Here is a 12,248-nt window from a genome sequence, read left to right as displayed (position 1 = left end):
ACTGTAATTGTCTGACTAATTGTTTCTAAAAATCAGTCACTCATATACCCATAATACATCTGAATTACTACACTTTGCATCGATGCAAAACTCACGTTTCATAGAAGTCTCTGTTTCCGTGGAAATGACAAACCCCCCATCAATCAATCCGTTTATAAAAGGTTGGTTGCCAGGTATCCAGTGTCTTGTGGTGGGGGATAGCAGGATGCCGTCTCACAAACCTGGCAACCTGGACTATGCGCTGGATCCAGCAGACAGTATGGCGGACAACGAGAGTGATTTAGAAACAGACGGGCTTGAATTAGCCCTGGACACACTGTGTAGTAGACACTGCAGCGACGAGTTGTCTCTGAAGAGCAAGGAATATTGCTCTGAGTTCTGTGGGGTATGTTGTTAAATAATTTTGCCAGTTGGCCTATCGAGGCGGTGTTTGTTTATTGCTAACGCTACTAGCCTCGCCTGCTAACGCTAGCCTCCAGACTAGCTCCATTTGTAGTTGTGTAGCTAAGACGTAGCCCATCACAGACACAACAGAAGCAGTTAATCACATTTTGATACTTGCAAACTGTGCTCTTGGCTGGATAATTGCAGCAGAAATGTGTACTGTTTGTCTGTTAATTGTTCGTAGCTTTATTGGTGGGCAGTCAAGCTACGCTAATTAAGCCAACGATGTGAGGTTAACCAAGGTTTGAGCTTGATTTACTCTGATTGCTAATTGTTTAAATTAATTGTCTGTTCAGGATAATACAAAAACATTGATGTTACAAACTAAATTGTCAGCCACAATAGTAGCGTGTTTTGTTTGTCTAAATAGTATTGATTGATACTACCATTCTTGCTGAGTGAAATTGTTTTCATCCACAGAACTATAATAAGATCAGCCAATGGGAGAAGTCATTGTTATCAGCGAGATGATGCCTCTCTCTCTCTCTGTTGCTGTTATAAAGCGACATTAGATAAGGTCTTATTTTGTTTGAATGACTAAATGGTGTACTGTTTCCTCCTGCAGCTAGTTGAGGAGTACACAGGGCAATGGCACGTTCCTCTGCCTCAGCTGAAGGTGCTGCGGACTGCACTCTGTAATTTCACCAAAGCCACTGCTGCCTTCCCCGACGACTGTCAACACATCCACTATGTTCTCAGCAGTATGGCCCTGTAAGTGGTTTGTTTGATGAACAGGTACACTGTATTGTAAACTTTTATTTAATCATGTCAGCCATTCCTGAAAAGCATGGCTTGTAATCTTCAGCACAGAAGCTTCCTTACGGGACCATGTTTGAAAGCATTTTAGCACAAGTGACCAGCGTGTTACACCTGTTTTATTTAAATTTAGTGGTCTTTGTATGTTATAAGACTAGTTAAGGCAGTATAATAAGTAGTTCTTTTATAAGAAACTAAAATAATTGTTAAAGAATTCTATATGAAAACATATACACTACGGTGACAATGCAAACTTTACTCAACACTTCTTGAGACGAGCCAAACCTTCCATTTTTGGCAACATTGTCCAACGGCAGTACTACGATTTCTGCCTGTTACGGCATAAACCAGAGCTTACGCAGGCCCTAGGGTCTTTGCTGATGTGCACCTCCCCAGAAATGTAGCTACGCAGCACAGCAACACAGATCGCAAGAGCTATGATTGGAAATAGTGCCTTCTCCATCAGAATCAGTAAAGATGTAACGCATTGAGCAAAGGTTAACTGAGGAGGTTCGGCGATACAAACATTTGTCAGTCGCTTTCCACTTCCTGCCAAATGAAGCAGGAAATGAAAAGTGAAGCAGGAAAAATATTAACCCAACTGGCAAAGATGAGGAGTTTTTACTGCGTGAGCCAGACTGACGAGCGCACAAGTATAAATGGCTCAAACCGGCATTGGCCACTTTCATATGTTACGGTGTCTGTGTCCAGCAGTACTTTAAAGGACCCTTAAGAATTTGGCTCACTTTGCTGTGAGATGAGCTTTGGCAAGCTAACGTCCCTCTTGTTGTCTTTCAGGAGCTTTTTCGAATTGATGCTGTTTTTCAGCAAGGAGGAATTTCTGGAGGAACCTTTAAAAGACATCCTTGATTCTTTTCAGGTAACATAAAACTGTAAACTAAACTGTCTTAATTTACACAACACATGCATGAAGTGCTGTTGGTAAAATTGTGTTAATAATGTGTTAATATTATGATATGAAATCATATGGTGAAGTTCTTGCCAATACCCACAACTAGTTTGGACTCATACCAAAGCTTCCAGTCAAATTAACAACTGTTTAATAATGATTGCTGGCGGTTGACTAGCCCATCTTCAAATTTGTGCAACTCGTACAAGTAGCATTTTTTTTTAAAGAAGATTCTGAATTAACATTGCAGGCATGCCACTCCCGACTCCTGAGGCACAGGAACATCTACCTTCACCATGTAAAGCAGATTATGAAAGCAGGAGGCCCATGGGAGAGTCCAGTTTTGCAAGGAATCTTGAAGGAGGAAGACTTGCCTCCTAATGAAGGTAGACCCATGAACATTGTTACAGCAAATGTCACGTCCAGAAAGTATCGAATAGGACCCTGAAACAAGAAGGGCTATAATGTCACTAGGTTATTTGTCATCAACAAACATTATTGTGCATGCAGAAAAAAGGTGGCGAGGATCTCCATGCTCACACCTCACACATTATTATTTTCCGCTACAAATGGATCTAGTGCACAAACATGATCCCAGCATTGGATCCCCAAGTGTTGGGGTGATATAAGATTTGCTTGTATTTCAGGTCGACTGCTGTTTTCATCAGTTTCAAGATTATTAACTCTGTACATTATGCCAGAAGTTAAAAAAATGTTTCAGATCTTTTCAGAAAAATGACTAAACTTAAACTTCAGTTTAAAATTGTAATGACAACGACATTAGCCTTGCTCCAATATGTTCTGTTATACACAGCTCATACATACATTGTCATACCTTCATACATACATATACTATACTTCTACATCAGGGGTCACCAACTACATTTGTCGGAGGGCCAGAATTTTACTGGTCACCTTGGGGACCGGATCCTCAAATAAAATAAAATAAAAATCTAATTTTGGCATAACATTATTATTTAATGTTTATTTATTGTTTATATTTGTTCATTTCATTAAAAAAATACATTTTTAGCCTTTATGAGTCACTTATACCACAGTCAGCCACCAGGAGTGCTAGAGATATTTTGCCTCAACTCAATTCGAGTAAACTTTATTTATAGAGCACTTGAAAAACAAACGCAGCTGAAACAAAGCCTGGATAGGGTCATCACTGGCTTCAGTACAGTTTCAGTTAGTGGAAGGAAAAGGCCTCTTAACACAGGTAGGCTAAAATGGCACTCTCAAAGGCCATGAAACGAAAAAGTGATGTGGAAAACAGATCCTTTAATGACGAATGGACTGAAAAGTTATCATGCCAACCTTCAGAAATGCGTTACCTGTTATGTAAGCGATGTTAAAAAAATTTCAACAGAGCAGCGAGTTTGTCCTCATTAAACAGAGTCATATATGGTGGAGATTACTGATAATTAAGAGTCTCAGTTGTCGTGGCTGTTTTCAGTTGCTTTAATAGTGTTGACCATATAATATTTTCTCCTTGATCTACAAGTTTGGAATCAAGTCGTGGGCCAGATTGGACAGTTCAGCGGGCTGGATGCGGCCCGTGGGCCGCCAGTTGATGATCACTGTTCTACCTACTAAAACGCTGTTATCTCCTGTACAGTTGAGGACTACTTGAGCTCAGAATTGCCAGTATTCTTGGAGCTGCGGGTTCGATATCTGCAGGCCTGTGAACGAATAAAGGAGGCAATGGCCCTGTCTAAAAGCTGCCTGGAAAACCGTGAGGCTGGAAAGCATCTGTTCTTCCATCAGGCCTACCTGACCTGCCTCTACAAGGCCTCGCTGCATGAAAACCTTCACAAGAAGGTGAGGGATCCATTAAACACTAATGACGTAAGACATTTTGGGGCTTCGTACATGAGCACATTTCCATGTTGACATGATAGAGATTGGTGAAATTTCATTCCTTGTTCAGTTTCATTTGTTGAACTATATAAGTAATCTGCAATCACTTTAACATTAAACATTAGATACAGGAGTGAAAACGTCCTAATACAACAGTCCTGCATTAAATCCCCCTTCATTGCTATTCGAATGTTGAGTTTATGTTGAAGCAGAAAACTAATTCAAGGGTGTAGGGGATGTAGCACTGTTGCATTTGACTGAATTAAACACAAAAGTGTTTCTACTATTTAGCTCAGTCCACTGACTAAAATGCTGTGGTAAAAATAATAGAAACGTGGGCCGGTACAGGACAATATAGTTCAATACTACTACGAACCACAGCCTCCAAAATGAAAACACAATAGCATGAACACAATTCATGTGCTGTTCAATGAATGAATAGCTCATTACGTTATTATAAACAAATGCTTTAATAGCATAACCTTTGTGAAGCTAGGATTTAGTGCAGGACTATGGCAAACTCAAAGCATTCAGAAAATGGACAACTGGACAATTGGGGGAAAAATTCAGATTGTTTAGTAGAGTGGAAAGTCTTATTATGGACGACTAGTAAACTGTTGTGTTTTTATTCATGTTACAACCTATGCATCTTTTTCCTCAGATGGCAGAGATTGACGGCCGTGACGCAGTGGAGATTATCTGCAACACAGAGAGTGTTGAAAAAGATGAGCTTTTATTGTCGCTGTGTAAAGCCTTTCTTACCCAGCAGCTACACAATGGAGACATGTATTACATTTGGTAAGTGTGGCTTTGTTACATGTGCAGTCAATTGTTGATCTAGTTTTAAATGGTAAAATATTGAGCATCGTTCTACAATGACAGTAATTCTATTTTTGGAATTGTATTACAGATATAATACTGATGTTTCTCATTCATACCCTTAATTACCAGTACTTCCTAGACACCCATTTACAACTTGTATTCTTCCTAGGTTAGTGTCTACAGACAAGCTTGAGTTTTTTGCAGTTTATCTCATTCTTCCTGCCAGATCTTCTCAAGCTGCATCCGATTAGACAGGAGACCCTAGTGAACTGCAGGGATGTTCTTTTAACTCTGGTATAACTGATTTTATGACCAGAGCCTGAATCCACCAAAATGAGGGCTTCAAGATTTACCAATTTTTATCCATTTTATACAATATTTTCCAAATGGAAGGAATCTGAAAACTTCATGAATCCATTAAACATAAACCCCATTAATATTATATTGAAATATATTGATGCTGCATTAGGGTTCATGCATCTTTCATTGTTTGCTCAATGCATAGTGGGTTTATTCATCAATGCTTCAGTAAGAGAAATTGTTGGCATAGTACATTACATTATTTTTATACTGGTGCAATACCCCTCTCTGAATTGACTCATCTGAGCTTTGTGTGTTTGACTTGTCATCTCTCTGGCTTCTTGCAGGGACCTGGTGTTCATCTGGAGCAGGTTGTATCTAAGGGCCCATCCCTCCAGACAAGGTTTCTTGGCTGAGTGCTTGCAGCTGGCTTCCTCTGCTACCAATGTCAGAGCCATCTTCCCCTTCATCAAACTGGTCACTACAGAGGTAAAGGTCTGAGAAAATCTGCACATTGTCTAAAGCTTGTATTTGAAAAAGGCAGTTGACGGATTGGTACTCTCTTGGCACACAACCTTACTTTGCCATCATCTGTTAACCTTCCCGTAAACAAAGCTTTAAATTGGTGCCAATGTTCATATTTGGATGAAAAAGTAGAACATTTTTTTCTTTTTAATTATTGCCAAATATTATTCCTCTCTGCCTAAAAATGTAAATGCTGGTCTCAAGTCATTGGATTTCACCTTTAGTTTTTATTTACATTGATATACTTTTATATTTTATAGCTGGGTGGTGAAGGAGTCCAGGTCTGTGTGGAGCTTTGTGCCCAGGCGTTGCAGCTGTGTGACATCAAGGCTGACTCTGTAACCCAGTCACTGGTCTGCAAGACCATCGCCTTCCTGCTCCCTCATGACCTGGAGATCTGTCGAGCGTGTGCCCTGCTCGTCTTCTGCCAGGAACGAAGTCTGGAGGCATACCGAACGGTCTGTCTGCTCTACATGCACCCTGACCAGGAGCCGCATCCCCACAACAGCCCTGTCCGGACATGTGTTCGATTTCATATCCTGCAGGTTGGAGAGAAAGAAGAGACATGCACTATCTTTAACATTGCATGATGAAGTGATACCTGGACTGTAACTGCATTATCATTTGTATCTACTGTGTTTTCCAGATGCTCAAGGAGCGCCTGTGTTTTGACCCTGAATTTTGGAACCTCCTCACCATCAGGACCCGCTGCTTAGAGTTGATAAGTGACAATGTCATGAAAGCTGCTGTTCTCAGTGAGATGAAAGAGGAAGAAGAGAAGGAATACAGAGAAGAACTGTTAACAAATAATTGTGTAACTGACTCTTGCGCGCATACATGCCATTGCACTGGAGTTGCATTTGTGAACCAAGACCTTCCAGAAGAGGAAATGACAGATGAAGAGGCGAGAAAGCATACCGTTGAACTGCCACTGACTAGCAGGAGATGGAGGAGAAGGCTGAGAAGGAGACAACTACCCATGTCTGATGATGAGGTGGATCTCAGTGACGATCCAGAGTTCAAATACAATGTCAAATCCACTTCAAAGGGTAAAAAGCCAGTATACTCACTAAGACGCAATCACACTAACAAGGAAAATTCTGCCTCTGCAAAGCTCCCTATAAACCGCAAGAGAGAATACTTATCTAGATGCGTTAAGAGCCAAATTTTGAAAAGAAAAGGTCGGAAGAAAAGGTGGCTGCAGGGTCTTCCGAGGCTGGAACCTGTGCCGGCGGTTAAAGAGAAAAATGGCAAAGTCAGAGGGAGAAAACCGGGATGGAAGCTTTTACCAAAACTGGAACTCTCTTACCCTGACAATGAGATGCCCTATGCTGAAGAGGAGTCAGGTTTTGTGGACAAAATAGACACAGAAGACCGAGATCAGGAGATGCCTCACTTGGAGTGCGAACTTAACATCGACAGCGAAAAGAAAGAAACCAAACTTGAGCAAATGAATGAACTTGAGAGAGAACATGCCCACATGGTCTGTGGAAGTAGTCTTGGTGACGAAACCCAAGAGGAATCCGTAACGCAGCTAGGACCCAAGCTTTGTGATGGTCCTAGTGATGGTCAATGTGCATTTCCTGCAGTTGAAGCGAATCCTGAGCTTGACGGTCCATCGTTAGAGTTGTTGGAGTGTCCAGTAGAACAGTGGCACAGTTACACCCTTAAGTCCAAAGCGCTCGACAGTGAAAAACTGCAACCTTCAGAATCTGAGGAACTTAATGGCAACACAGAAGAGGAGGATCAACCAACAGATGAAACAAAAGTCTTAAAAACTGAGGTTAGTCATTTGTCTTTAATTACTCTAGTTTTATACTGAAAGTCAGTAATCCCTAGACACATGTATCCCAAAGTCCCTGCTATGAGTTAAATTTAACCGCAGCATTTTGTTATTGGGCCACCATTATCAGGAAATACTAGCTTCAGTGTGAGCATGGTTGGTTTATGGAAGCAAGTTCAGCAAGTCCTGTCTCCCTGAAAGCTTTAGTGCACTCCCCTACCTACTCCTCCACTAAACCCTACTCCAAAAATGTGATTGTTGAGACCTCAAATAGGATCTGGGCCCAGTTTGAGCGCTGCTTTGGCCTTCAGACATTTATGAAGCACTAGCAGCTAACCCTCCTTTTCCTCCTTCCCTCACAGACCGTGTTTTCTTAAGGTGGGCAAATTGTGGTATTCAGAAGTTCAGAAGACCTGTGTATTAATAATGTCTTTACTATATTTCAGCAACTTTCAGATAAATTCTCACGTCCTAAGCAACATTTCTTCAGATATTTGCAAGTTCGCAGCCTGTTCATGACACATTTCCTAGATTTCCTGATTTACCCTCTGACTCAGCTTTGGACAGTTTCCTGACACCAATCCCTACTCTTAAAGGCCTTGTCTCTCTTATCTATAATCAAAATAATGTTTTACATTCACAGCCCCTAGACAGGTACATAAATCCTCCATTTAGCTCGTGTCACTCTTCACACAACTGAAGCAGCTTAGAGAGGTAGATGTGTTATTTCTGTTGTGATGTGGGTTATAAGCCACTACTCTGACTTGGGATGTCAGTTACCATCTCTATTATTAGTTTATAATTTTATTTCTCTCATCTCCCTTTTTTGTGTATTTTCTTTTGTGATGATTTATTTCAGTTATTTTTATTGTGGCTGTTTTAGTTTTATATAAGTTGTTCGGGTATACAGACCACTTTCTTTTTCTGATGTTTTCCTTAAAAGAAATAATGCTTTAATACGATCAAATACATTTGCAAAACCCAACTTTAAAAAAAAAATAATAATAAATTGGGGGGAGAAAAAAAAAAATTGTAGTAGTGAACTGGTCGTTACGGAAACGGCTTCATTGTCCATGGCGGAGGTGCCTTGAGCATGCTCCTAACCCCCACCTGCTCCCTGGGCACGAGACAGGTGGCAGCCCACTGTGTACGCCCTGCTCTATGACTGAGTGAATGTAGATCAGGAGACCTGAACGTATAGCGTGTCAAGTGGTTTAATACTTGAGAAATTTATTCATGTGTTTTGTTGTCTTCTGTTCAGGTGAAAGCCAAGAGCACATGGAGGGAAAGAGTGCTCCGTACTCAACAGTATGGCCATTTGGAGTACCACTGCAACGTCTGCCACAAAGTCTACAAGGGCTTGAATGTTATGAGGCACGCTCTGTCACATCTCAAGTCTAAAAAACTACGATGTATACTTTGTGGAAAACGCTTTAAACAGCTCTCATTCGCCAAAAAGCATGTGTTGGAACACATTGAGACGATGTGCAAAGAGAAGCCCCCTGATAAGAACCCGGACACTCCAGCTGCTAATGGAATTGTAGATAAGGGGGAAGGTCAGTGCCCGACTCCTGAACAAAAACGGGGAGGAAAACCTAAAGTGTCGACGCTCGGGAGGGAAGAACGCATCATCAGGAACCTCCGCACACTCATCAAAAAGACGTCCGTGCTTCACACTAAATGCAAAAAACCTGACTCTAACATATTCAGGCAGGTACACTTCAAGGATGAGCAGGTGGTCATTAAGGACGGACTGGTGGTTGTGAGCCATCCGTCTTTGGTGGCGAAGGAAGAAAAAGTGGAGGGGGCGGAGACGCCGGCAGGAGAAAACGGCTTCAGTTTGGAGATCACGTATCACCTGTGCCCGTCGGAGTCCTGTGATAGGGTGTTCCTGAAGCTCAGCAGCACGCTGATGAAGCATGCTATCAAATGCCACATTAACGAAGAGAATGTGCTGGAGAAGACTTTTGTTTGGTCGAAGCATAAATGCACCCTCTGCCTCAGGTAAGAAGTAGAGCAAATGTAGTGTCACAGTATCTGGAGTTTGGTATGACCTTCGCATTTGCAAATGTATTGTGTTCAGATGTAAATAACATTTTTTCTTTGGTGTAGTCAGGGTTATCTCTATTTTTTCCCAATCTGACTTGACAAAGCTCTTGTTTTTACTTATTTTGGGTTTCAGGTGCCATCATCATTATTATTATTATTGGTTCTTGAAGATTCTGTTGCCAAACTATGTTCTAAAATCCAGCCGACTGATTGTCTTTCCTCCCAACAGGCAGATCCAGTCTCTCCAGCATTACAAGGAACACATGAAGCTCCACAGCTCTCCACTCCCGCACTTCTGCTACCACATGGAGTGTAATCAGCGCTTCCTGACACAGCTGGAATTAAAGGAGCACATCAATACCCACAAGCCCTTCAGACCTCAGTGTCCGTTCACAGAGTGTGAGAAGCTTTTCTCGAGCCTTCTGGGTCTTTATGACCACGAATGGAGACATTACATCCCAGTACCTCAGAGAGAGGAGCCGGAGTCGGGGTCCAGCAGACAGACGGAGCAAAGCACTGAAGCGCCCTGGAAGCAGAGAGTGAAGGTTGAAGAGATGTGGCTGCAGAATAAGAAGGCGCAGAGGGAGAGTCCCACTCCTGAAGCTTCCAGTTTTGAGGATGTCAAGGCAAAAATTCAAACTGACGATCAGCAATGTACAGACGATATTCACAATTGTCCAGAGAATCTCAGCTGTGAGCACACGGACGGCGTCAAACCCACCATCAATGGCTACGAGGATGGGATAATAAACGCGTCGGAGAGATCGCAAACTGACGGAGGTGCAACCGCACAAAGCAAGAGGAGTCGGAAAAAACCAGGCATCAAGTTGGACCCGTTAAATGTCAAAGATCTCGAGGACATGGCCACTATATCTGAGGGAGTTCAGCAGAAACTGGAAGAGCCGCACATTACTGAGCATAAAACCTTCAAGCCCGAAGATCCCGCCTACGCAACTTTCGTCAAAGCCCCCTTCATCCGGCCGCCACCCTCCACTTACCTGGATGAATCTTTGCTCTCCATGCGGAAGAGGAGGTCCACTGATGAGGCCGCCCCCAAGAAAGCTGTTAATTGGAATCATAAGAAAAACAAAGACTCGGCCTCAGAAAGGGAGCAGGACAACGACGTGGCTCCCGAGCACAAAGTGAGGCAACGCTGTGACAAATGTCTTTCTTCCTTCAGCAGCTTAGAGGAGTTGCAGAAACACCGAACCCTTAACACTTGCTCTGCTCTCTTTGGCTTCGATTCGGATGATGAAAGTAAGTGTGCATGATTCGCCGATTATAAAATGTGTCGAGCCGTTACAGACATTTCTAACCCTTCTGAACTTGAACGGTTTGTAATAATTTGTTTGTTTGTCTTTTAATTTTAAGGCTAGCCGTGAAATGGAGCTGCAACTGGAATAGTTCTCTGCCACCGTCTCTGCACCTGCTTCCCAAAGGAGCGCTGGAACCCTTTATTAACACTATTACGACTGAATATGAAGGTGGGGTGTGTGCCAAAATATGTAATTGGATAATAAGTCATAGTCTTTTGAAGCAATAATTTTGACACCTATAGATCGGTTTCGACCTATGTTCATCTACATTAGAATGTCATAAATCTGTATTGAGGTCAAAATAACTTCCATAGAATTACAATTGGTGTAAGCTGTTTACAAACGCTCAGTTACATGCAGCCTTAAAACAACTTGTGGGCACAGTACTCCTATTTTTAGGGGTCATTAATTTAGCTCAATTCACAAAGAATTCAGAGTTTTATGTTACACTTTTTTTCATGAGATGGCCCCTCTTTTTTTTTTTTGTTGTTTTTGTTTTGCACAGTGGACATTTGGACAGCTGGTTAATAATAATTGTTATTCTAAGTTCATCCTCCTGTTCACGTCTGCGGGATGCAGCTGCAATGTTATCAGTAGAACTACTAGTGTATAGCAGGTGGATAATGCTGTAAAGATTAAATAAATACAAAATGCGGTCTACTGGGAGGAGGCTTGGTTGTACAGCCTCACAGCTGGAAGGAAGGAGCTGGGGTGATGCTCCTTCAGTCAGCTGCTAAAGGTGCTGCCCAGCGCTGTTATAGCGCCATGGAGAAGTTGGGACTGGTTGATTTTCGATCATGGATGACAGCTTTGCTTCCATCCTCCGATCACCTACCAAGTCTGTTCAGACTCTTTTCGTCGAAGTATTCACTGAAATAATTGATTTCAGGTGTTCCAGTCACTCCCTAGCTCCGTGAATTCCAGCATGTTACTATCACGGGCAACAAAATTTTATCACTATTAAATATTCCACAGTCAACTGTCAGTCAGTGCGTTTACATGCACGTGAAAAGACTGAATAATGGCCTTAATCGGACTCTAGCAGGACAACTTAAGTGCATGTAAACACGTTATTCCGATTGGAAAATTGGAGTTCTCTTTATCCGATTAAGACACCCAGATAATGCGATTGGAATTCGGAACAAATACATTGAAGAAAGGTGATCGCAGAAGAAGACGGTAAACATAGCCGGTAGTAGAACCATCTGAGGGATAGCGCAGATCTTACCTGCACCATAAGTAGCGGTCACATTACGCAGGAGATTAAAAGAGCTGAACTATTATCCGTTGAGTTGTTGTTTGAAATGCCGGTCTGCCGCATGAACGACCCTTGTTTATTATATGACATAATAGTTCAACTGGAAAGCGGCCGTATTAACATGGTATTATCCCGCTGAAAAGACCGATATCGCCACCTAGTGGGAAGGAGGAGGACATGTTCCCCTCAGTTATTCGATTTTCTCCATTGCATGTAAACTGG

The 12,248-nt window shown here is 42.0% G+C and overlaps 1 protein-coding gene across 1 annotated transcript; it reads left to right on the top strand.

Annotated features, from left to right (window-relative positions):
- The first annotated feature begins 253 nt into the window (after nt 1–253).
- LOC125017221 (zinc finger protein 654-like) lies at nt 254–12,094 on the top strand. Its single transcript, XM_047600101.1, has 12 exons — nt 254–385; nt 1,010–1,155; nt 1,999–2,080; nt 2,361–2,496; nt 3,732–3,934; nt 4,635–4,771; nt 5,443–5,584; nt 5,881–6,165; nt 6,267–7,403; nt 8,665–9,407; nt 9,682–10,709; nt 10,824–12,094. Exons 1-12 carry the CDS (start codon nt 260–262, stop codon nt 10,826–10,828), a joined length of 4,170 nt encoding a protein of 1,389 aa, XP_047456057.1. The 5' UTR covers nt 254–259; the 3' UTR covers nt 10,829–12,094.
- Nucleotides 12,095–12,248: the final 154 nt, after the last annotated feature.

This window comes from Mugil cephalus, chromosome 12, assembly GCF_022458985.1.
Source record: "Mugil cephalus isolate CIBA_MC_2020 chromosome 12, CIBA_Mcephalus_1.1, whole genome shotgun sequence".
Lineage (NCBI taxonomy): Eukaryota > Metazoa > Chordata > Actinopteri > Mugiliformes > Mugilidae > Mugil > Mugil cephalus.
The sequence above is the reverse complement of the archived record's forward strand: the minus strand, read 5'-3'. Positions and strand labels throughout refer to the sequence as shown.

Coding starts and splice junctions, on each gene's coding strand:
- LOC125017221 (XM_047600101.1), top strand. CDS start 260: ATGGCGGACAACGAGAGTGATTTAGAAACAGACGGGCTTGAATTAGCC. Junction 1,156..1,998: donor GTTCTCAGCAGTATGGCCCT/GTAAGTGGTTTG, acceptor GTTGTCTTTCAG/GAGCTTTTTCGAATTGATGC. Junction 2,081..2,360: donor ACATCCTTGATTCTTTTCAG/GTAACATAAAAC, acceptor TTAACATTGCAG/GCATGCCACTCCCGACTCCT.